The sequence below is a fragment of the Thunnus thynnus genome, chromosome 8, assembly GCF_963924715.1.
Source record: "Thunnus thynnus chromosome 8, fThuThy2.1, whole genome shotgun sequence".
Taxonomy (NCBI): domain Eukaryota; kingdom Metazoa; phylum Chordata; class Actinopteri; order Scombriformes; family Scombridae; genus Thunnus; species Thunnus thynnus.
In genome coordinates this window covers 25,352,212-25,376,932 of record NC_089524.1, presented here as the reverse complement: position 1 = coordinate 25,376,932, position 24,721 = coordinate 25,352,212, and the positions used below count along the sequence as shown (strand labels likewise).

At 40.0% G+C, this 24,721-nt stretch overlaps 3 protein-coding genes across 3 annotated transcripts; 1 reads left to right on the top strand and 2 right to left on the bottom strand.

The window, feature by feature from the left end:
• Positions 1 to 1,163: 1,163 nt before the first annotated feature.
• LOC137188073 (flavin-containing monooxygenase 5-like) lies at positions 1,164 to 6,364 on the bottom strand. Its single transcript, XM_067597462.1, has 11 exons — positions 6,273 to 6,364; positions 5,503 to 5,641; positions 5,166 to 5,354; positions 4,895 to 5,060; positions 4,559 to 4,701; positions 3,436 to 3,635; positions 3,023 to 3,158; positions 2,709 to 2,928; positions 2,422 to 2,494; positions 2,038 to 2,290; positions 1,164 to 1,882 (listed from the first exon to the last, which is right to left on the bottom strand). Exons 2-11 carry the CDS (start codon positions 5,632 to 5,634, stop codon positions 1,733 to 1,735), a joined length of 1,662 nt encoding a protein of 553 aa, XP_067453563.1. The 5' UTR covers positions 5,635 to 5,641; positions 6,273 to 6,364; the 3' UTR covers positions 1,164 to 1,732.
• Positions 6,365 to 6,874: 510 nt separating this feature from the next.
• plpp6 (phospholipid phosphatase 6) lies at positions 6,875 to 15,560 on the bottom strand. The gene is made up of 2 exons (XM_067597465.1): positions 14,908 to 15,560; positions 6,875 to 12,026 (listed from the first exon to the last, which is right to left on the bottom strand). The coding sequence occupies exons 1-2, from the start codon at positions 15,401 to 15,403 to the stop codon at positions 11,659 to 11,661; spliced, it is 864 nt and encodes a 287-aa protein (XP_067453566.1). The 5' UTR covers positions 15,404 to 15,560; the 3' UTR covers positions 6,875 to 11,658.
• Positions 15,561 to 17,377: 1,817 nt separating this feature from the next.
• Positions 17,378 to 23,868, top strand: prdx6 (peroxiredoxin 6). The gene is made up of 5 exons (XM_067597466.1): positions 17,378 to 17,581; positions 20,617 to 20,773; positions 22,284 to 22,427; positions 23,017 to 23,163; positions 23,507 to 23,868. The coding sequence occupies exons 1-5, from the start codon at positions 17,490 to 17,492 to the stop codon at positions 23,630 to 23,632; spliced, it is 666 nt and encodes a 221-aa protein (XP_067453567.1). The 5' UTR covers positions 17,378 to 17,489; the 3' UTR covers positions 23,633 to 23,868.
• The last annotated feature ends 853 nt before the right edge of the window (positions 23,869 to 24,721 follow it).

Below are 24,721 nucleotides of genomic sequence, written 5' to 3'. Positions count from 1 at the left end.
GACCCAGCTCTTTCGCAAACACCTCTGCACTGATGGATTGAAGGAAAAAAAAATCTACTTCTATACAATCTATGCACACTATGCATCGCCTCTGTACACTGCCTGTTGGCACCTATGTCCTATCGCACTCAAACTTAGCTTTATGCTAGCGTGTATTGAACCTGTCCACTTGTCAGACACCTGACGTATGACCCAAGTACCGAGTGCTCAGATACACATGCACGAACAAGAGAGTGTAAATTGTAAAGCATATTGTCTCCTTCACCTGATTCAAGATCATGCTGTATATCCTCCATTGTAGCATCCCTGCACTGGTTTGCATCACATTTGAGATTTCATTACAAAATAGTGCTGATTATATATTATGGTCTGCATAGTTTAGTCCATATTTTTCTGTATTGGACTCACAGGTTCCTGCTCAGAAACCCATAATCACAGCTTCTGTCATAAAACGTCTGTCTGCCGGTTAAGAAAGAGGACCAAAGGTTATCTTGCTGTGAGAGCACTGAAACCCTTCTGGATGTAATTTGCTCGGCCAAAAACAAGTATCTTCTTGCCTTTTTGATGTCTAGACTTATAACCTTCTTGATTTTTTTGCACTTTGCATTGTATGGGTTTGCTTCTCTCTATTGCAACTGTGCAACTATATATATATATATATATATATATATATATATATATATATATATATGGCAACAAGTTGTTGAGTATTATTTGGTCCAATAGGACAATAATATTTTTCTGTGGTATTGATTTGTTTGAGCAGTGACTGTATGTGACACTGTAACCAGACTGTAAGTGAAGCTGTTTGTGTGGCGTTAACTGGCGTGCACGACTCCACCTGGATAAATGATTGACAGCATGCTGCCTCCCAGACTGTGTGCCCAGTTTAATTTGCAGACCATGTGAAAGTGCAAAGCTGTCTCTTCTATCACAGGGTGTGTAAAAAAAAAACTGTTTCCACATACACAGGGGTGCATTTAGTGATTTGGGGACCCCGGGACTCCTTTGCACTTTGCTTACTTTTTGTATATCACAAGTTTCATCACTAGGGGACTCACTAAGAGGAGGACATCAGGGAAAGACAGTGTGCTAATGTGGAACCAGTTTTTTTTTTTTAACTTCTTTTGTTTCAGTTATGTGTAAGTAAAGTCTTCAGAAGGTTAATCTCAAATAACTTTTATTTAATGTATAGTCACTTGAACAGTATGCCTAATATTCAATTATGATTTCAATAAGGCTTGAGACAAGATGACACTCAGATGAGATGTTTAATATACAGCATATATTGTTGTTTCACACAGAAAAAACACATTCACATTCACTGTTACTGAAAGTTAAATATGACCTATATAAGAATGGTTAACTTAGTTATTCTTGACCTTTAACAATTCAGTAAATCTATATATATATATACCCTCAAACTCTCAGGCCTCTGGTGGACATGTTGATAATATATGTAAACCAGGATGTGTTACATTTCCTTCATGACATATTTTGTTCATGTAAAATAGTTGCATTTGCATTTGAACTTTTTTTTTCACCCGACAAGGCTCTGCATTTAAATAGACTAACTACATAGATACAGTGATATCTCTTGCATTAATAATCATTCCAACAATCACAAGCCAAACAGCAGTATACTGAACTAGAGGATCTAGAAACAGTGAATTTGGTATTTAGTTTGTGTGTTTGAGAAATCTCTTCACATCATTTGACTGATGCAGCATGTTCAGACTGTTTGTGGGCGGAGGTTGGACAGGAGGGTGGGGATGGCAGTCGGGTTGCGAGTATGGATGTAGTAGACGGCAGCTCCTCCGGCCATGACGGTCAGGCTGAACTTGAACAGGCGGCCAGTGATGGAGGCCTGTGGTTCCTCCATCTGGAAGAGACAGGAGGGAGATGATTACGCTTACATTTGGCTAAATGGTCAGACACTCATACTTATACAGTACTCCATGTTCAGATAATGTAGGACTATACAGTATGTATATTTAACATTACATGTAAAGATTATGTACAACATTCATTTCAGACCTTTCTGGTTTTTAGGGGCTGGTACATGCGATCAAACTGAGTGAAGATTGCTCTGCGGGCGCCCTCCCATCTCCCTGGTCCCATCAAGCGGTACTGGTAGGCTGTGACAGGTCCCCACAGTACCTTCTTATACAGGGGGTAGTCTGTGAAAAAGAGCCAGGGGAGACTTGGCCTCACTCCGATCTCTCCAGCTATGTTGTCCATGTAGGAAACAAAGTCCACCTGCAGCGGTGTCAACTTTGACACAATGTAGCTGTGGGGATTGAGAGGATTGAGAGAGGATATGTGAGTGTGAGCATTCATTTTCTCTGAAAGGACCTAACAGAAAAAGGGACAACGCTGGTTGCAACAAATAATAAGAAACAGAAATATTGAGAGCTTTACCTTTTCTCGATGTCCTTGGTGTCATTATCAACAGCCTTTATCATGGCCTGATTTGAGGGCAGCTTTTTATGTCCTGAAGGGCAAAAGACAGAGCGCTGAGGTAAATACTGTAGACTGACATGTGCCCGGAAAGAATCGAGACTAGTAGCAGGTGATACATTGTGTATGTTTTTCGGATATGAGCTAAAATGCCATTACGATGTGATAACCATTCAACCTTTTTGTGTGTGAGTATTGCTAATTGAACCACAGTGACATGCTGACATGAAACAGACATGTGGCCTCACCTTTGAAGACACGTGTGACCCAGCGGGCCTGCATTTCAGCCTGAGGCATAATGGCTCCAAGGGCATGGATGAAACCCACCACAGCCAGAGTGGGATGCTCCATGTTGGGGGGAAAGACATGCTTGTACAGACCCATACGGTGTCCAGACTTGTACATAGCATTGCTTGGCAAGTAAGGGAAATCATAGTTATAACCTGTAGCGAACACAATCGTATCCACCTGTAGCACAGACAGATAAAGAGATAAGTTAGAGATTTTAGATTTAGCTTGAAGTATAAGAAGACTCTTGAGGGGATCCACACAGTTCTCTGACCTTTTCCACAATGCTGCCATCATCAAACACCACAGTGGAGCCACGGATCTCCTTGACGTTTGGTTTGATGACGACTGACCCAGCCAGAATCTTTAAAGGCAGGTCGTCGTTGATCACTGGGATCTGACTGAAGAGCCTGTAGAGGTGAGGGGCAGCGGAGGAGGGGAAAGTGGACGACAAGGGAGAGTTTAAGATATTTTGATGACAATGACAGAATGAGAGTGGAGCTGTACATCCACAGATTAGACACACCTTTCATCATAATGCAGTGTAATGATTGACTTTTTTGCCTGCACACTTCAGCAACAATGGGAGAATATACTGTCATACTATATTATACTGTGTGGTCCTGAATGCATTAGTATAAACCATAATGTTTGTATTAAAAGCATGAGGAAACAGAAATACCTTACCTGTGTGTGGGTTTGAGGGCATACATGGTGTGGTCGTACATGGCATTGAGTTTTTTCTCGCCAATCCAGTTGAGGATGTTCATTGGCAACAGCTGGAACAAGATGTGGACAAAACGTGTGTTGTACTTCATGTCCACTGGCAGGCCATTGTCAGACACCTGACGGATGACCCAGGCACCACGACGAGTGCTCAGATACATCTGTGGAGCCCAGAGAAGAGTGTAGGAGAGAGATAGGCACAAAAACAACATCAATGAATGATCTTGAAGATGTCTTGTGATGTCTTAAAAGTCCAACTGAAATCACATTTTAAATGTATTGTTAATAGTTCCGTATTATTAGAATGAAGAAAATATGTCTTTGGAAAAATATCTGAAATGCTCTTTTTTGTCTCAGCTGTGTGTCAGAGTCTGCTTCATTGACATTTGCTGGCAGTTTACCGGTGTTACACCATACGGAACAGGAGACAAAGTAAACAAAGTGCTGTAGCTACAAGTCATGGACAGACAGTGTTTTGCTAACAGGGATTTTGAAGAGTGATGACCAAACCAGCATCTAATGGGACCAAAGAAACATTTTCAGGTATGTTTTCATGCAGTTTAATGTGCTGCAACTGAGTAGTTAATTAGCTATCTTGCCTGCTAACTGACATTAGCGGTGCACTTTTCACCAGTGAATGTTTGTTTGGCGGCTCGGTCAACTAGCTAAGATTCAGGACAAGACATGTATTCATGTTTGTAAGTTAGATAAGAAGGAGACTTTAGTAGTAAAGCTAATGCGGGTTGTTGTTCAGAGTCTGTGGCTCTTGCGTTGTGTAGCAGGATGCTATCAGGCTCAGTGTGACCATTTGCTCTGCCCATGATTGATGCCACATTAACACTTTATTCAAGATTTGATTTGCTGCATCGAAATAAGGAGTCCACCTGCTCCAGCTACGTAGATGGATAACAGAACGGCATCTCATCGAAATAATGCAAAACTAGAGGGCACAATCATGAAATTAAAGAATTTCTCTTATTCTCGTATTTCTCTTATTATTTACAGAGCAGATATGTCTGCTATAGTAAAAAAAAGTTTTAATTTCAGTTAAGAGAATGAGTGTAATCACAAAGAATGTCCCAACCTCCTCTGCAACTCTGCTGCCCTCCACAGCAATGTCACCTCCTGAGTTACCGATGCCAATGACCACCACTCTCTTCCCGTACATGTCTTCAGGCCCCTTGTAGTCCCAGCTGTGAAAGTATTTTCCCTCAAATGTCTCAATTCCTGCAACACAGCAGAATATATTATATTTTTCTGTACTGGGACAAATGTTGGAATCAAGAGCAAGAAGGGAAGAACATCCTGATCCTACAAAGCTGTTGTAGCTGTTGTTTCAACACTGAATGCAAAATCAGCCTCATTTTAATGAAAGCCTGGTAATAACATCAAGCACAAGATATGTTAGATGTGTCTTTACCTGGAAAGTCTTTGAGTGGCATGTTAGGGTAGGTGTAGTGACCGGAGCAGCAGATCACTGCATCAAAGACGTGACTCTCAACCTGTCCATCTCTGCTCTCAGTCACCACTTCCCATTGACCAGTGCGAGAGAAATCTGGTCTCTGTTTGACACTCTTCACTGAGGTCTGAAATATTAACATGCAGATAATAATTTGTAGATATCTTTCAAACAGTAGCAAAAATATCTAACAAACCACATCGTCTTCCTTGTTCTTTGTAAATCTTGTTACCTGGAAGCGAATGTGTTGCAGCAGTTTGAAGTGTTCCGCATACATCCTGAAGTAATTTAGGATTTTGGAGTGGTGCATGTAGTTGGGGTAATCAGCGGGGATGGGGAAGTCACTGTAGCACATCATCTCCTTGGAGATGTTGATGGTGAGGGAACGGTAGATACTGGCTCTTTCGGGCTCCGACACTTCCTGTGGAGATGTGATTTCAAAGGACAGATGTTAAGAAATTATGGTAAGACTGACAGCAGCTTAGTCCAGTTCATCCGATGTTATAAGTAAATTTAAGCCTAAAAAGAGAAAAAAATATTGTCAACAGTTTTCGAGATCAAAGTCTTGCCTTGAACTTCCACAGTCCACCCATGTCATCACTGCTCTCAAAGCAGGTTGGCTCCATGCCCTCATCCAGACAAGCCTTTATGCTGGTCAGACCAGAGGGGCCTGCCCCGATCACTGCTACTCTGTGCACCATGATGGAACTGCAACAGGAAAAAAGGGCAAAGAAGTGGAAGGAAAAAGGTGTAAGATAGCATATAGATGTTCTATTACAGAGGAATATTAGACCGCTATAGAGTGTTTAGTAATACAGACAAAATTGTTGATCAATTTCATCAGAAACAAGAATATAACTACAAATTTGTGACATAAGAACAATAAAGATCAGACATTGTCACATCTTTGCACTGCCTCCCACTAGCAATTGCACTGGATCATGGAATTGCTTTTAAGATATTTCTGATTGCATACAGTATAAAGCAATTAATGATCTAGCCCTTACATTTCTGAACTCTAATCTGCGCTTATGTTCTTTACATAATGACCCTTAATCTGTCAATAATAAAACCTTCTCAGGTCTTAGAAGTAGAATGAAGAGCAAAAGCAAAAGCTAAAATTTTGTGTTCTGCTGTTTTTTTTCTTTTAGAAAATGTATTTATTTTCTAAGTTTGTCTTCAGTCATAGTCATGTTGCAGTTTAATAATATGCACATCAGTAAGCCACATAAATCATCTCACTAAAATATTACCAACTATCTGTACAGCGGCACTAAAACTACCATCACTCTGCAGTAGAATAAACCAGAACTACAAGAATATGAGCTTTCCTTCTTACCTTGATTCGTGTATGTTGGCTTCGAGTGCCGGTCAAGTGGGACGAGCATTATCAAAGAACAGACTTTTATACTTTGACGGTTTCTTTTTTTTTTTCCCATCCTGCCCGAAAAAGGCAACTATCAAGGTTAACTGTGTTGACCCAAATCCAATAGGTTTAACTTTGACTAAAGTTCAATTTGTGTCATCTGAGTTAAATCAAGTGGGTGGAATATGGAAGAGTGCTGATGAGTAACTGAGTAACAAAGATCGTACACGTCAATCTATCTATCTATCCATCCATCTATCTGTCATACATGACATGCAACAATTTGTTTTGTTCCCCATTTAATTAAAAATAATAATTACAATCAAATCATTCATGAATAACTGCTATAACACTCAAATTCATTGAACATAACACAGTATAATCACATGACCATACAGGCATATGTATATACATTAAGATACATAAATATAACGTCTATACAGTAAAACACACAATATCATTTATAGTGTATAAGCAGGCAAAACTGAGTGCAGTGAACATTATTGATTCATGTTTGACACTGTGCAACCAAGACATTTCATAATTTTAGAGCTTGATGTGACATTTTTTCAATACTCAATAACTTAATAAACAAACAAAATGTATCTCTCTTGATACTGGTGTTTTTTTTTGCTTGAGAGTAAACAGGTGACATGTGGAATGTGCAACATCTACTCATAACACACATAAATATATTGTGCCTGTAGTCATTGTGATAAACATATTTTTCTTAAGTTTAAGTTTCTTCTCATTGTCAACATGAAAAACAACACAAAAAATAACCATAAAAATCATTTTGTTGCAAAGTTCACTATCCAGCATATTTAGATTTATCACAGAAGCGTCATGAAATAAAAAGGGCTGGAAGCTACCACCTCTCGCTGGTCGTCTTATCGCTCACACAGGGAAGCTCATTGGTCAATTATTGCAGAATGCACAGCATGTTATAGGTCAATGAAACAGTCTACAATTGGGGCAGTGTACCAGGGAACAGTCTGTTAAATTATGTTATTTCAAACCTGATACCTGGATCTGGTCCAAACAAGCCACAGTCAAAAACCTTTCAGAAAGTAAAGTACAATTTTAGTAAAAACTACAGACATGAGAACTAAACATTCTTTCTGTCAAAAGATTGTAATAAGTTGAAATACATTCACACAGAAACCATATATATAAAGTCCTGATTAATGTACAAATCAAGTTGATCAATAAACAGAAATTAGGATGCACCTGCAGATGAACAAGTTGTAGTTTCTGGCAGTTCTAATGTAAGTGTGTTAAGTAAGCAAGAAGTGGTCAGGTCTCTCTCTCTCACACATACATACACACACACACACACACACACAAAGTCTAGAGATGTGCCTGGAGTCACTCAGCCAGGAGACCATAGTGAATGAATGGATCAGTAGCAGTAAAACATGCACAACACTTCCTTTACTTTAAATCTTTTTAGGCCCAGTCCAACATCAAGTATTGGATTAAGCTCCACAGTTACATGTTATGATACTGGACTGACCATAAAACTCAGGTTTAAGGTGGGAAGTTGCCCTTTGGCTTGACTGTTAATTTTGATTCACTTGCCAGTTCACTGAAAATAAAAAGCCTGATGACGTGTACAGTACGTAGGCTAATATACTGATTCTCATGGTTAGTTTAAAATCAGTGAAATTATTTCTTGAACAACACATCCCCCCAAAAAGTCACAAGCTTTTCAGATTTGGTTGTCTGACTTTGTTTTAAAATGATTTTCTGGTTATTAAAAGCAATATCAGATCAGTTTTAACTACACATGTCACAGCCAAGGGCACAAAACATTACACAGCAACTTTTAATCGCTTACATATGGGTCAACAGACTCTAAGACCGTGCTAACGTCAAACACACATCTGTGTTACAACATCTTGACCGCTGGCGTCACTTGGAAGTTTTAACATTAATGTTGGATCTCAGACTGGCATTCAGTCAGTAGGTCTATCAGTGGATTAATCATCAAACATGCTGCTTCTGGGAAATAGTGCATGCACCTAAAGACACACACACACACACACACACACACACACACACACACGCACACGCACACGCACACGCACACAAAATCAGATTCAGTCAGTAGGTCAACATGCGGCAGGGAATAAAGTTTTCAGTACCTTCCAATTCTGGTCACTGATCCATGAAGCCTGGCAGTATACCAGGCTGTTACATAACAAATTAAACAGTTAACATGCCCTCACTAGCCCAAATAAAAAACTGCATGCTACCAAGACTCTGAAAGGGAATGACGTGCGTAGTTTTACATTCTGGTATTATGGTGTCAAAAATCTACTAATGAATAATCTATTCTGGTCTGTGAGGTTAAAATTATTGCAGTGCTTGGAAACATGGCTGGAGCAAAATAATGGAAGAAAAGTACAATGCCAGTGTCTTTAGGAATGGTTTCACAGTGCAAAATGTTAGCAAGTTGCCACTTCTATGAACAAAATTTGAGGTGATGGAAACCCATCAACTAAACGGAACATATCTTAGAGTTCCCCGTGAGCACTGATATGTTTTTAATCACCCATACATCTGCATCACACTGGATGGATCGATCGGCTGTGATTGCTACCGCTCACAAGTCATAGCTGTTAATCTTATTATCATCATCATTCAATTGTAATTTCTCTCTTCTTACCAATCTGTAACTTCAACATAAACCAAGCCAGACTGTGGTGATCTTTCTTCAGTTTGGCACGTTGTCTTTAGTGAATGGATGGCTCACTACTTAACAATGAAGATGTAAAGATACAGTATGTACCACCCTACTGCTTTGACTCAAGTCCATTCAATATAAAGCTTTCTTTCCTCATATTACAAATGTAAAAGTAAGTCAGTACTTTACTGAGACTTCAGCCTTGTTACATCATTTGAAACTATCAATGCCTAGAGAAGAGGACTCCCACACACTGCTTATTGCAATAAACTGTTAAAAATTATGACATTTCTGTTTTTAGACCCTCATCAGATGTTTTTCCCTTTATAAGGAGACACATTTTTAGTAAATAAAGGTAGTGATTTGGTGTTGAAATACTAAACCTTAGACGTATATACAGCACATATCTGATATAATGACAACAGTGATTGGTTTATGTTTATGTGTATGACATGATAACAATGAGGTTAAGCATATGTAATCCATCAGAGTTGAGTTAGTAAATCAGTGGTATGTGATCTGATGTGGTTGATTATTAATGAAACTGTGATACTGTCAAATAAATGAGAATGACATAGAGAAATAAATTGGTGAAATTAATGTTTATGAGGGTCAGGGTTAGTCCCCTTGAAACAATGTAGTGTCTGTTATGGAATTTTCCATCTCTATGGGGTTAAGAATTGGGTTACATTGGGTCAAGCCTGGGCTTTGAGGTCACACTGTAAATCTTATGCAGGAAGGAGATATTCTCTCCTCTCCTTCAGACTCCAGCTGTCTGTGATGTTTTGGGGAAAGCACAAACCTCTCTGATAAAGGGTAAATCAGCATTACCATTGTCACCAAGGTCGGAGGGGGCTTTCCTAGACAACACAGATAGGTGGAATGCATAGCCAGGATGTGATGGTGACTTGAAGTTCCATGCAACGTGACCTGAACTGACGCGGGTAAAATGCAGTTCCTTGTTTAGAAACAAGTGAACCAATTAGACTATTTTTTCATATTGTAGGCTGATCTGCTTAGGTTAAAGACTAAGGGTCAGACCTTCATGGGGCAGAACGGAAAGAGACAGCATCCAAGTTGCAGATGACTTTGATGATCACTCAAAATATCCACAACAGTGTCTAATCCTATCAGATGTCGTTGTGAGGAAGAGTGAAGTAAAAGTTGAGTGTGCTTTTTGAAAGGAGAGAAGATCTTTGAGGACTGGAGGGGAATAGCAGCATAAACTGCTGGGCGGGCAAATCAACAGGCTAATATCAAGCTCAGTTCCTTGAAATTGTGCTACAGAAAGACGACAACTGAAGACAGGTCGGGGAAGCTGCTCCCATGAACCCTGAATCAGTGGGTAAAACTGGCCTAAAGGAAGAGCCTAACAGTGTGGACACTGTTTGTGACCTGTAACACAACTAGGCATATAAATCCTAGTTGTACACAGTTAGTCAAATTTAGTTTCTACTTGATACTATTAGTGTTAAAGTACAGTATCATAGCCTGGGAACCAGATGTATCTGCTGAGCTCATGTTTTACTTGCTCTGGCAGATGCATCTGGCCGCCCCCACATTCAAAACGATTTCCACCCGGCCTGGAACTGTCTGGTTCACAACCATTTATCAAACAGGTGATGTGTTTGATACGATGACTGACAGTCTGCAGGTCTGGGGGTTGTCTCTTGTTTGAGTTTAACTGTTGTAAATAAAGTTGAGGAAAAAAGTCTACAAAGCGCAACACACCAGACTCACAAAACTCAGATCAAACTGTCAAACTAGGCAGTGCTGATCAAATATGGATCACGATTCTGTTACTGCGTTGCCTCAAATGTTTTCACAAACATATTTTAGTGTACTGTTTAGCAGTAACGTGGTCTGATTGGTTGTAGGTCTATCCTGTTGTGTGCAGAGGAATTTTGGTCTGCCTGTTGATATCGCCCCTTGGAAATCCTAATATGCATTTGCAAATTAGTGTGAATTAGTCTGGCAATGTCAGGCTAGTTTGCCTCTACATTAACTGAATAAAGTATATAAGCTATTATTATAGCTATAATTCTTTTTCCAAAGTAAAGCATTCATGTTAATTATTATTCATTTAATAATAATAATTATTATTCATTGTTTAACCTCTCCTCTGTGCTGTGAAATTATAGGGGGTGTCTAGTCAGATCCACAAGTGGAGAGCTCATAGACCCCACTTGATTAAATTTACTTACATGTACTCAGCTGTCTTACTGTTTCCTGTGTTTGTGTTTATATGCTGCCTTGCTGCAAAAAGAATTTCTTCTTGTGGGACAATAAATATCTGAACTGAACTTAACATTCCCTTAGTAGCAAAAATATACTTGCAGTTTAAATAATGTTCAGTGTCTAGAACTGTTTATACACTTTATATTGCCCATGATTCAGGCCACTAAGGGTGGTAGAGGTGAGTGAGGTGGCTTCAGGAGGTAAACTGATTAGATTTGTTCCTCTCTGGTCTATTCTGATTAAAATCCTGTACTTTTGGAGGCTACTGTATTAGAGTAATGAAACAGCAGGAGAAAACTGTGTGACAGGGTGCTCTTCTCTAGTCAAAGGACATTTTTCTTATAAATCTGTCTTAAAGACAAAAGCGTGTGCAGGAGCTCTTTCCATCAAGATTTAAACAGACAGTATCTCCATCTCCTTCAGTCCTCAACGTTAAGCTAACTGTCCCAGTAGCCCCTGCAGGGTTTGAGGTGAGAGCCAAAGCATCTCCACCAGGTTATACTGGCAATAGCCCATCCAGAACCCAAACATCACATCAGTCACATTGTGCCTGCCAAGCATCACTCGGCTCAGCCCCACCATGCTAGCCCACAGCAGGACGAGGACCCTGAGGGGGGCGGCCAGCACCAGGTGTGCCAGCAGGAACCGCCCGCACATGGCAGCGCGGGTGGCATGGCCGGAAGGGAAGGAGTAGCGGTCCACAGAGAAGGTGGCGAACATGTCCATGCGGTTATGCGCTGGCCTACGGCGGCGCACCACAGCCTTGACAATAGCGACCAGGACCAGGTCCAACAGCAGACCTGGAAGCATAAAGGAGGAGATGAAGAAGAAGAAGTGCTACACTGCATGAAGAAACAGCAATGTAGTCACATTAATGCAAAAGCCTTTGGCAAACAGATACGAGACACTGGAATTAAATATTTAGAGGCATAAAGAGATGATACTGTAATTGGTAGATTTTTGCATCACAGCTTTATGGGAAATAGTGCACTAAAAACTTTGTTCCTTTCACTGGAATAATAGAAAATAATCAGAACCACCAACTGTGTGTCACGGCCTATAAAAGGTCAACCCCAGTGGTGAACATGGCTGCTGGGTGCTGTAGACTCATGATGGCACACAGTGATGTTTTTTGTGGTGTTTATATGCATGACTAACCTGCCTATAACACACAGAACATTATTGTAACCAGAATAAGCCACAGAGGAAGACATGCATGCAGATTACTCATTTTGTTAAAGCCATATATTCATAAGATTTGAATTCTTTGCTGCAGCCCCCTCTGGTGGTATTTCAAGACTGAGTTTGTGCCATTACTCACGCATTGCCCTTGACAAATGTTTACCTGGTCTCTTGCACAAAGTATATGACGTAAAAGTTTCACAAAGTGCGTTCACTGTAGTTTTGAGTTATCCAGATTCACAAAACCTAACAGTGATAGACCTTTCAAACTAATTGTCAAACACAGGTGTAATTAAACAACAATGCCCTGGTACACGTCTTTTTCACAGCAGACACTCTGGCCAGATCCCTAAGCTCTGAATCCTCATGGACTTAACTGGTAAGTAACAAAACATGTTACATACAATTGTGGGTTTGAGACTTTCTTCATGGCCAACGCACCTAAGATTCAAACTTCAATACTTTATATATTGGTTCACTTAAACAAAAACATAGAAAGACAAAAATAGTAAAACCAGTCACTCATAAAGCACATAATATATTAAACAAAGTATAAAATCCATCCCATAAAATAATCACATGCACTACAGTCAAGTAATGGAGTGACTGCCTGATTTGAACGTCTTCCTTACAGAGTGGACGAAAGGTAACAGCATTATTAGGCAAAAATTTAAATAAATGGTTGATGAATAAACGAGGTGTGTAATATAACCTCTGCTTGTATTCCTCTGATTTCATCTGTTTTTATGTACCATCTTAAATCCTTGTTAATGTAGTGTTTCTTTGTAAACACTACTATGCCAGGCTGAACACCCACATGCCAGTTTGTTTATCATTTTTTTTAACACTTCCAGGCTTCCCCTGCTAAGTAGTAATCCTGTATTTAACACTGATTTAACGTCACAACGCTATGAACTAAGGGTAATTCCCTCAGGCAAAGTCTGCAGCAATGCGTACTTGCACAGGAAGTGTGCATAAAGGGCTCAAAATGTCAATGAGAGAGCCCTCATGCACTTGACAATTTAATAGTGGGACAACCCTAAGCCCTCACCAACTTAGCGGGAACGTGCCTTTGACTTGTCACAGCAGGAAAAGCACAGGTGCTACTAATAACATTAACGATGGCTCTGTTCCACTCAAGTGTCCCAGTAAGTCTTGACAGTGTGACAGTTAAATGGAATTCAGCCTCCATTAATTTTAGCATTTACACCTGTGCTATGATGATATCTGGAGAAAAACTGCAGCTCATATTTGCCCTTTATAAGGACACAGTGGCCTTTTTTGATTTTTGTGATTTTGTTCTGTAGCCTAAACTTGACTTGCTCAGGAGCAGGTCAGCTGTGCAGCATATGGTTAGCTTGGTTATCTTTTGTGAGAGTGAAAAGTGGTTTGGTGCTGCCTGCATAATCATACATTTAATACTATTATCATAAAGCTTTCCTCTTTCTCAGCTGAGAAGCATCCATGATAAGACACATCTAACTTTAATGTAGAGGACCAGAGGCTGCCACTTGCTGCCCTGCATCAGATATTCAGGAGGAAGGGCGACTGGTAAATATTAAATGACCACTGAGAGGCACGTCTGCTGCACAGTCCATTATACAGTTTAATTCCTCTTAAAAACAGCCTTTTCTTTTTCTCAGTTAGGCTGCATTCATCTCATCTGCAGTCAAAAAGATGTCAGGAGGGAGTTTAAGACATTATTCAACCATCTGACAAGCACTTTAATATAGTCAGATGACATTTAAACTTCTGATACTACGTTAACATCCACAGTACCAACCACTGCAAACACTAAAGGTAAAAAAAACTGTGAAAAATGCTCATTTCAATTTCCTAGAGCCCAAGTTCACATCTTCAAATGTCTTGTTTCATCTGCCCAACAGTCCAAAAAATATTGAACTTAGTATGACACGAAAGAGAGTGCATCAGCAAAACTATAACTCAATTATCAGAATTGTCAGTTCATTTTCTGTAGCTGATTCATCAACTAATCGTTTCATCACAATTTAACACTGCTATACATCTTGACTCAATGAATCTGATAAACCACAGAAGAAGATGCAGAAAGTATTCTTCACAGCGTCTCTAACAACCTGAAAACATGGACTTAGAGACAGACCTGCTGTCTCATAACCTGTCACCTGTCACTGAAAGAAAAACACAAATACTGCATGTCAGCAGTGCCAATAAACTTGTCTGCATAGACTCAAGAGTTGTGTGTATGTAGTCTGACTTAGCCTACTTTTGGGGACATATTTCAAACTAAAGACCAGTTCATTGGGGAGGGCTTGTCCGATTGGAGACAAAAGCCGTGTCCCAAATTGGGAAAAAGCTGATTTTTGAGTCAGTGGTTAAGGTTAGGGTACGTATCCAGGAAATGAATTTAAGTCTATGTAATGTCCCCAAAAGTGACTTAAACGTGTGTGTGTGTGAGAATTCCCAGTTAGGAAGTGGGTGACACCATATTAAGGAAGACAAGCAGCAGTGTTGTTTTACCCATGAAGAGGTTGAGCATGACTTCTTGTCCTGCAGCACTGTCACTCTTGTACAGACAGTAGGCGGTGCCAGCCAGCCACGGGATGCCATGTCCCGATATCTCTATCAGTTTCATTAGCGGGCGCACGCTGCCCCAGGACGAGTCCTCACAGGCACACACCCCCAGCCGCTTAGACAGCCACAGGTCGATGGCGAGCAGCGAGCTGAGCGCTACGCGGATGAAAGAGGGGTTGATCCGTATACCGTCCTCTTCCGGCATCCCCTGACCGCTCCCCGAGCCGGTGGAGGAGCTGGAGCCCCGGCGCCGAGTGGGGCTCTCCGAGGCTCGGAGCCGGGCAGTGGTCGGGTCGGAGCCCTGCCGCTGGAGGAGGTGCGGCGGCGTCGAGGAACGGTTTAGCGGTTTCGTCAGCGACATGAACTCGTAGCGGCCGTTGGAGCTGCCAAACACCGGGCTTCCTCCGCTGCGACCGGGGTTTTTTGCTTTCGGAGAGGGCATCTAGTCTGTTAATCTACCGACGTAGACAGGTCAGTGTGCTGTTGCTGCACCGCAGTGGTGATTTTTCTGCAGTGCTGTGCGGGTTTTCAGTCCTTTAGCTCATCTGTTGTACGTTTGACAATTCACATCACGTCTAGTACCTCTGAGCTGAATCGCCATCTTTGTTGTCCTTACCGCAAAGCGACGTGGGAAATTGTGTTTTTACCATAAATGTACATTTGACCGTTTTCTTCTGACTGTGTGTATAAAAGCATTGACCGATAAAGATAAAGTAAAAATAGAAAAATAAACTTCCTTATGAGTATTCCCGAGATTATGGCTTGGTGGATAAATGCTGTGATTATTTTCATATCAGGAATGTTTTAAAGGATAATGCTGGAGTTTTGCATATTTTCTTATTGTCAGTAAACTCAACAAAAGGATGACAACCAACACCAGTCTAATACTGAACTTAGGTTCATTCTTTTCTACTAAAGATGTCACAATTAGTTTAATTTTTAAGGCTCAGTAATTTTATTAAACAGTTGGGCACTGTAGATTTTAGCAAAGGTTTGTCAAACAGGAGTAAATAGCAAAGGCCTGTTTGTTAGGGACTATTTACAGCAATGGATTATTGGACAATTGAGCTCTATGGCATAGATATAATAATATGTATCAGGCAAGGCACACAGGCAATATACCTACAGGATCAATTCATTGTTGTTTTTGGTCTTTTCATAGGATTTGTTCATTATATAAAGAAACTGCCAGAATCCTTTATCTCCTTGTATTGGAAAGTAATTTTTCCACACAATAAAATCAATGTTTCGACAGATTTTTTTGTGTCTTTTTGTGTTTTTTTTTAGTTTTCACTCATTCAGTTAACCTTTGGACATAAATTGCCTTAGTAATCTGGAAGAGTTATAATGTTTTAGTCCCTATTGTAGAAAGCATGGTCTAATTTTTGAATAGTCTAACCAGGGTCAGCCCTGACTATGTTGGTGCCCTAGGTGAGATTTTAGATTGTAGACCCCACCCAGAAGTCTGAGTCTGAGTCTGAAGAAGAGCATGTACGAGGCTTGAAACGTCACTAGTGGATGTCTCATTAAACTGCATCTAAGGGAGCTACAGTGTGCAGACCTTCATCTTTCTTTGTTAGATTGTAGACTCCAAGAATTGCACACAAGAATTGAGCAAAATGCTACAACAGTACCTCCAGTCATAGACCTTCAAATATGGGTTCACACTCAAATAAAGTGCAACAATAGAACCTCCAGTCCTAGAAGGGCTGCATGATAATAGCAAAAATGATAATCACATTTATTTTGCTCAATACTGTAATCAAACACACACAGGAGGGTGACAATGAATAAAAGTACACAGTTTTACTTAGCTGTTGGACCTAGGTGAGATTTTAGATTGGAGCCCCCAAAAAGTGCAACAAAGGTACCTCCAGCCCAGATAAAGTCCTCCAAATCCTCCAATGCATAACGACTACATTATTTATAGCTTGATGGAAGGCAATGAAATCGTCAGACTGAACTTAAAATGGCAACACCATCACCACCACCACTGCCCCTGAAAGAAAATCATATTGTCAGACCTAAATGTTAACAAATAGCCTATGTTAAAAAAAAACAAAAGCTCCGGAGTCTAACAGCACTCAAACTGATAAAAACATATAACATATTTCCGCTGTTTCTACCAAATATATCTAAATTGCTATAATTCTGTCTGTGAAACAAAAAACCTTTGAAGAATCACTGTGGGCAATACTGTCAGGTCAATTGTATACATGTTTATAATTTTGCATAAATACGTGGGAATGTTTATTCACACGTGTCTGTTTTTTCTGCTTTTGGTCTTTTTCATTTACTCCCTGTATTGTTTTGTTTATAATATCATTGTTCATTTAATAACGTTGTTAAAAAGGTTTTTAAAAAACAGAGTGTGCTCTGGTTGGTCGGTGAACTACACAGGGAGGTGAACTCCGCCTCTTTCCGGATCCCCTCATGTCCTGATCGCTGATAGTCCAGATCACAGGTTGCTTGTTTTCCAGCTGCAGCCTCGTCGCTTGTCGTGTGTGTGCTGCAGAGAAGAGCCCATCATGCCTGGACTTCTGCTGGGAGACGAGTTCCCCAACTTCGAGGCCGACACCACCATCGGCAGGATCAAGTTTCACGATTTCCTGGGCAGCTCGTAAGTGTGCCAGCTTCATGTACAAGCATTACAATGTAACTTTTGTCTTTATTCTGAGTTTTTGGAAATGCTTTGGACAATGCAACATTTTACTGCGTCACGGCAGCTGTGAACGGAGGCCCGTTGTCAGACCGAGGCGCTTCCGAGCTCTTGATCCGTGAAAGAATGAATCATTGTGCATAACAAAGACAAACCGCGTGGTTTAAAGAGACCTTGATCAGCATCCCAGTGTTGCGACACCTGCTGGCTGGCACACATGGGATTACAAAAGCATGACTCTGTAGGATTAGTTAAGGATGAAGTAACATTAAGACTTTGGCTGAAATATTCACATCATTTACTGAAGTAAAAGTTGCAATATCACACCATAAAAACAGTTTCACGTCCCGCATTCAAAATGTTACATATGTAGAACTATCAGCAGCAAAATGTACTTAAAGTACCAGAAATAAAAGTATGCACAATGGCCTCTGACAGTGTTATATTGTTGCATTGTTAGGTCATGATACATTAATATTGTAATTAATATGCATTAATACAGAATGTCTCTAACTCTATAACACTGCGTCACAAATTATACACTGATCACATGTTGTATGTAAAATCTCAACCTGCTGTTAAATAAATGTAATGCTGTAAAAAGACCAGTATTTCTCTCTGAAATGTAGTAAATGTAATATAATAGAAATACTGAAGTAAAATACATCTACCTCAAAATTATACTTACTTTGTTTAAGTAAATGTAATATAATGTACATGCTACCACAGTTGTTCTCCAACCAATATAATACATATATGTGTGATTGGATGTGACATGTTTTAGCTGCAGACTAATGAGAGTTAGAGAAGCAAGGCTGATGTTTATATTTTAGGTTTCAGTCTAGGTTGAAAACAACTGATACAGTGTTTTCAGGCCTTGTCCTGACTGTGCTTATGCCAGTCAGGACAAGGCCTGTATTGTGTGTGTGAACTTGGAACTGCGCTTCACTGCTTGCACCCCATGTTGGCATCCACGCTAACGCCCAACACTGCTAGCCTGGGTTGTTTCGAAACAGCAGAGAGAAAGGAATAGTGTTACATGCACATCACGCACACACACAAAGCTTTGCATTTATGGGTGTAAATGTGCACAGTTTCGTTGAATGATGCTCCAGTAACTCTATTAAAGTGCTTTTTGTGTGGTATTCACACAGATAACTGTTCAAGTTAAACAGGTTTTGTCATTTTCTGAAACTACATCAGAGTAACTCAATACTACCTTTTAGACTGTATCATCCACCTAGAAGTGAAGAACTCGACAGAACGGTTTTGATAATGATAAATAGTTTAAGTCATTTATTAAGCAAAAACATTTTCAGTGTGAGGAATTGCTGGTTTTCTCTGTTTTTATAAAACTGTAAATCAAATATCTTTTTGGATTTTAGACAGTTGGCCAGACAAAACAAGACATTTGTCACCTTGAGTTATGGAAAACTGTGACACCTTTTTCACTATTGTATACATTTTTTTAACCAAATGTTTAATATTAAGTTCAGATTATAACTGATAGATGAATCAGTGATGATCTCCTTGTCTTGAATGATGGACACACAGTGAGTTAGCAGATGTGATGTTGCAGCAATGTTACCGGCCATATTGTCCAAACATAACGTCTATGCTTATCAATGTAAGGGCTGTGCTCAGTTGCCGTTGGTGATTGCGTAAATACTTCCTTCTTTCCTTGGTGGGAAAAGATGCTGAGATAGGCCCCTGTGAGAGAAAACCATCTGTTGAAATACTATCTTTCAAAGCTCCATAAGGTCTTTCAGCGACGGTTGGTTGAGTATTATCCCAGCAGAGCAAACAATAAACATTTTACAGCCACCTTTCCATCAAGCCTACAAATGGTGTTCATTTCATACGCATAAATAGAGTTCTCGTGAAGTATCTCTTTTCCTAGAATAACCCATGTGCAGACTTTCACTTCTTGTTGATGTTAAAAGCAACACCCGCCTCTGAACATGTTCCTGCTAGAAACTGTGTCAGTGTCCAGCATTTGTTTCCACTTCTGTTTCAATTGTTCCCAATCTAATTGGAGCCTCTGGTCACCCCATGATCAGGTGATCACAATGCCTGGGAGGAGCAAAGCTCTTTTTGTCGCTTCTATCATGTGATGATAAGTTGCGACACATTGAAGAGTAAATCCACACAAATAATATGAGGCAGAAAACTCATGTGACGCTGAGATGAATTCCAAATGTTACACGCTAAAACTCATGTCTGCCCTACCCTTCACCCACTCTTTGTCAAATACACTGAACATTCCCAGTACAGCACAGCTGCGTTTAATGTCTTGAGCATGAGTTTTCCAGATTCTCACAGACACCTGTTGCTTCAATCTGTGGCTGGAATTTCCTCTCCCAAGACACAATGTTTAGTGTTTTTCTCATTTCTTAGCCATTTCTTCCTCTTCTTTTGTCTTAACTTCCACTCCTTGTGCTCTTACCCCTGTCTGTATTTTGCCTCTTTTTAAATCTTTTTGAAAGTTGTGTCCCTAACAGGAAACATGGTTGCAATTAGGCATAAATAATAACACACATAAGACATAAATGCACATGCTAAGACACCTCAAGCATGTAAATGTCTCGGTTGGTCACCCTACAAGAAATAAGAGCTTTTCTAGTGAATTTCAGTTAGCGTGTGGTTGCTTGAACTTTTAGCATCGAAGGACATAACATGACTGTCCATAAAACTGAGCTTTATGCAAGGTCAGTCTTTAACGGGCAAGTGAGGGTAAACTGCTGTACGTCAATGAGCTTATTTGCTTCTTTACAAAGACAGTTTTGGTACTTTTGTATGGTTAGGTCTGTGCCTTGCATGGTAGCTTTCCATGTGTGTGAATGGGTGAACGAGAGGCTAATTGTATAGCACTTTGGATAAAAGTCCATTTATCTTTTACTCTGATGATTCTAAGCCAGGCCTTTATACAGAAGATGTGTAGAACACATATCTCATCGCTTCATTAACATATCAATATTTTCCTCTTTAATCTGTAGATGGGGTATTCTGTTCTCCCACCCAAAGGACTTCACTCCTGTCTGCACCACTGAGCTCGCCCGTGCCGCTAACATCAGTGATGAGTTCAAGAAGCGAGGTGTGAAGATGATCGCCTTGTCAATTGACAGTGTTGAGGATCACCGCAACTGGAGCAAGGTACATGCTGTGTACTTCAGCCAGTGTCTCGATCTGTTTAAATTTGGTGTGTAAGAGGTGAAAGGATAGGGCTGTCAAACTGGTCAGGCTACTGTGGGTGGAGGACATGTAATGATAGTAATTAACTATGACATTTAAAAGGCTTACTATCTAGTAACCTTGACAGCTAAGTCAGAAGTCACTGCAATCAAATGGTAATGATCTTCAGACTCCACCTGTGTACCTCTTGTGGAGAGGATTTTTGTTTTACATATTTTCCTTGCCCCAGAGTCTATAACCCTGTAGATTTGTTGAGTTAAACTGTATCCATCGGTCAAGGTAATTGTAAAACTTATCTCTTGTTTGCCTCTCATGCTGAGTTACATTGTTATTGTGCATGTGTGCGTGTGGTATTTGGCAGAAACTGAGGGGTCAAGTATTCATGAGTTCCCCTGAACACAGACGGGACTCTCCCTGTGATTGGCTTTGCTACGTTATAACAACGCCTCCTCTCTAAGGCCAGTGATTGGCCCAAGAGGGAGTGGAGTCACTGGGCAATAAGATGAACTGCTTGGTTTTGATTTTGAAACAGTTGTATCTCCAGCTATGGAAGATTCAAAATGCCTAAAATAAAATGATTTAAAAAAAGCCTAAAATAATTACAAACCAAACAATGAAATGAAGTGAAATACAACACACATTGTTAAATGTATTTCCTCTTTATGTATGCATTAACTTTGTCATAATTACAAAAAAAAGTGTTAACAGGACAATAAGTTGTTTTTTGTCTTTAATAACCAACTTAATATTTTTCACTGTGATATGAATTTTCCACACCGTATTGAAATCTAATCACAACACATAAAACAAAGTGAAAAGGTGCATTTCAGTTTTGTCCAGCAGAGAGCAGCATAGACCTGCCAACACTGAATGCAAAGAGTTACTTGACAAAAACACAGCCTTTTGACTCAACAACTAAGTTACTGGCGGTGGTCATGTTCACAACACTTCCTGTATCCTTACAATAAAAGCTCCCACTTCCTCCCAATACATGATAACATAAACTGGTACAGAAATATAAGCATACATATGTATGGATGTACATTAATACCTGGACCTTAACACAAAGCGCTGTCATTAGTTTCCCTGAGGAGGTGCGGGGGAGGTTTTTCTTTTTTGAGAATGCATACATAAAAAGGAAATGCATGACAATGTTTATTGTATTTCACTTTATTTCTTTGTTTGATTTGTTTTTTATTTAGGCATTTAAAATCTTCCATACCACCTCCCTTACCAAAAAAAATAGAAAACAGCTGCACGTGTTTTTTGAGCCAAGTGTTTTCTCTGTCTGAGCATGTATTTGTTGGATCTTCTCATGGCCTTGTAACATGCTATTGAACCTCTGTTTGTGGCTCATGCAGGGTGCAGGGTCATGTCAGGGTGGTGAGATTTATTTGCTGAGTATGATGAAATACACCAACTAACAGGTCTAAAAAAAAAAAATGACAATGTGTCCCTTCCCGCTCCATAGGATGTGATGGCATATAACACTGTGGCTGAAAGCCCTCTGCCCTTCCCCATCATCGCTGATGACAAGAGAGAGCTGTCCGTGAAGTTGGGCATGTTGGACCCCGATGAGATCGACAAGGATGGAATGCCCCTCACTGCTCGCTGTGTAAGACACACGTCCTCAGTGTTACACTTCTGCAAATGGCCTCTCTCTGTATTTTAAATTAAACCACTACACCACCCTCTTGGTGTGTAAAGAGCATGTGATTGTTATGAGACAAAAACAAAAGTTAAAAGATAGTATCATGAACCAAAATTAACACCAACTGCAAGCGAAATTTGCCTTTTTCAGGAAAATCAGCCCTGATCAGACCTTCCTGTCACTGAAAGGCTTTGGCCTTTATTCTCAAATTTAGCTGCAGATGGCCACATTTATCTGGGAACCAATCAAATCAGAGCAGAATTATGCCTTTGTGTGAGACAGGCTGTTGATTGGCTACTTGTTACACAGGCAATAGACACAGTGGTAGCATCTAAATGTTATCTGGTTTCTCTGCAGGTTGTCGCCTAAGTAAGCTGAAATGTAATGGTGTCCTCATGTCAGTCTAAAACTGATTCTGTACATGAAAATGGATGACCAACTGTTAAGGAAAATATATATTTTAATTCTTTTGGAGAGTAAAACTTTCACAAGAGTAAAACTGTAGCATATTCTGGGTCTTATGTTAAACCGCTATCATTGTAATCCTCTTCAGGTCTTTGTGATTGGCCCAGACAAGAGGCTGAAGCTCTCCATCCTCTACCCTGCAACCACAGGAAGGAACTTTGATGAGTTGCTGCGAGTCATCGACTCTCTGCAGCTTACTGCACAGAAGAAGGTCGCTACACCGGTCGACTGGAAGGTAAACAGTTGAATCATCATGTATTCATATCAGTCAGATGCCTGGATGCATGCCCTCTTTACAGGCAGATGATGTAATGACAGGTACATTAACTCATGAGCTTGACTAACATCAAATTTAATCTAATGGAGACAATTAGATCAGTGATGTTATTTATTTGTATGATCAGAATTCAAGCTGCGACTGTTCTATGCTCCACTTGTGTTGAAATACTGAAAAATCACTTTAGAAAACAGTCTTGTCACTACAGTAATTGAAGGAAGCCTTAGACACTGGCTACAATCCAAAAAAAGAAACGTATCACAATTTAAAATACGCTTCCTGTTTCTCACACCCCTTTCAGCCTGGCGACAAAGTCATGGTGATTCCCTCTCTCTCTGATGCTGAAGCAGCTGCTCTCTTCCCTAACGGTGTGACCACTAAAGAGGTGCCTTCTGGGAAGAAATACCTGCGCTTCACCCAGCCCTGAAGATGTACTAAAAGCCACATCCTTCTCTAGTTTACTGCTCTGTGACCCTGCAAACTCTGGATGATAATCCATACATAGAATTGACCAAAATCGTAGCACTTAACAAGTTTGGTTACTAGCGTTACACTCATACATTTCTAATCATGCTATGTGTCCAGCAGCCAACCAGGAATGTTTATAGTGTCATTGTACAGTGCCTTGTTTACCTTCCTGTAATAAACCGACTTTTCACATAAGTTCTTTCCATCTCTGAGCCTTTTCACACTTATTACATTTTGAAACAACAGATAAAGAGGAAGTTTGGTTACAACTTCCTCTGCTGTGACTCATTGCACCACTAGGTGTCCTTCTACAACCTGAAAACAGATTCACTGTGCTGCTGTTGCTGCAGTTACATTTGATTTCAATAGATGGCACTACATGCACAGTGATAGTATCCTCCTGACAGCCATTAGGGTGAAAGCACCAACCTGCTCTAAACATTTTCGGTGATAGGGAGTGGTACCACATGTACTGAAATTACTATTTATTTACATTCCCATTAGGTAAATAGTAGGCTAGCCACATCAAATTGAAATCTACTTTCATCCTTATTGTTTAGGCTGATTTCTCAGTGTAAACAATAAATCTTCAAAACTTTCTCCTCCCTTTTACGCTGTCTTTTTAAGCTTTTTGCCAACTCAGCATTACAGGCTAATGCTCTAGCTGTCTAAATGTTTTAATGTACCACGGATTAGTCTATTAAATTGATAGTTCTGTTTGTTGTGTGCTCAGTGTCAAGGCTTTTTATGTGCCATTACTCAGATACTTAAAACATTTTCAACATCCTCTTGCTGCACAAGAGAAGATGCAAAGATAACTCAATGTTGACTATAAATAACATGTTCTGGTGTTGTTAGGGTGTTAACTTGCTTGAAAAAGATGAAGTGCTCAAAACAACACAGGCTAGAACACACATGTTAAACATGTGTTTTGAGAATGATAACATTTATTTTATTTAATATCAGTTCAGCTGGAAAAAAAAAAGTTAAATCAAAATCAATAAATAAATGCAGAGCTGTGTGTATAAGTCTATAGAGCATCACAACA

Coding starts and splice junctions, on each gene's coding strand:
- plpp6 (XM_067597465.1), bottom strand. CDS start 15,403: ATGCCCTCTCCGAAAGCAAAAAACCCCGGTCGCAGCGGAGGAAGCCCG. Junction 12,027..14,907: donor CATGCTCAACCTCTTCATGG/GTAAAACAACAC, acceptor TTATGCTTCCAG/GTCTGCTGTTGGACCTGGTC.
- prdx6 (XM_067597466.1), top strand. CDS start 17,490: ATGCCTGGACTTCTGCTGGGAGACGAGTTCCCCAACTTCGAGGCCGAC. Junction 20,774..22,283: donor ATCACCGCAACTGGAGCAAG/GTACATGCTGTG, acceptor CCCGCTCCATAG/GATGTGATGGCATATAACAC. Junction 23,164..23,506: donor CTACACCGGTCGACTGGAAG/GTAAACAGTTGA, acceptor CACCCCTTTCAG/CCTGGCGACAAAGTCATGGT.
- LOC137188073 (XM_067597462.1), bottom strand. CDS start 5,634: ATGGTGCACAGAGTAGCAGTGATCGGGGCAGGCCCCTCTGGTCTGACC. Junction 2,929..3,022: donor ATGGCAGCATTGTGGAAAAG/GTCAGAGAACTG, acceptor TCTGTGCTACAG/GTGGATACGATTGTGTTCGC. Junction 1,883..2,037: donor AGCCCCTAAAAACCAGAAAG/GTCTGAAATGAA, acceptor TGTCTCTTCCAG/ATGGAGGAACCACAGGCCTC.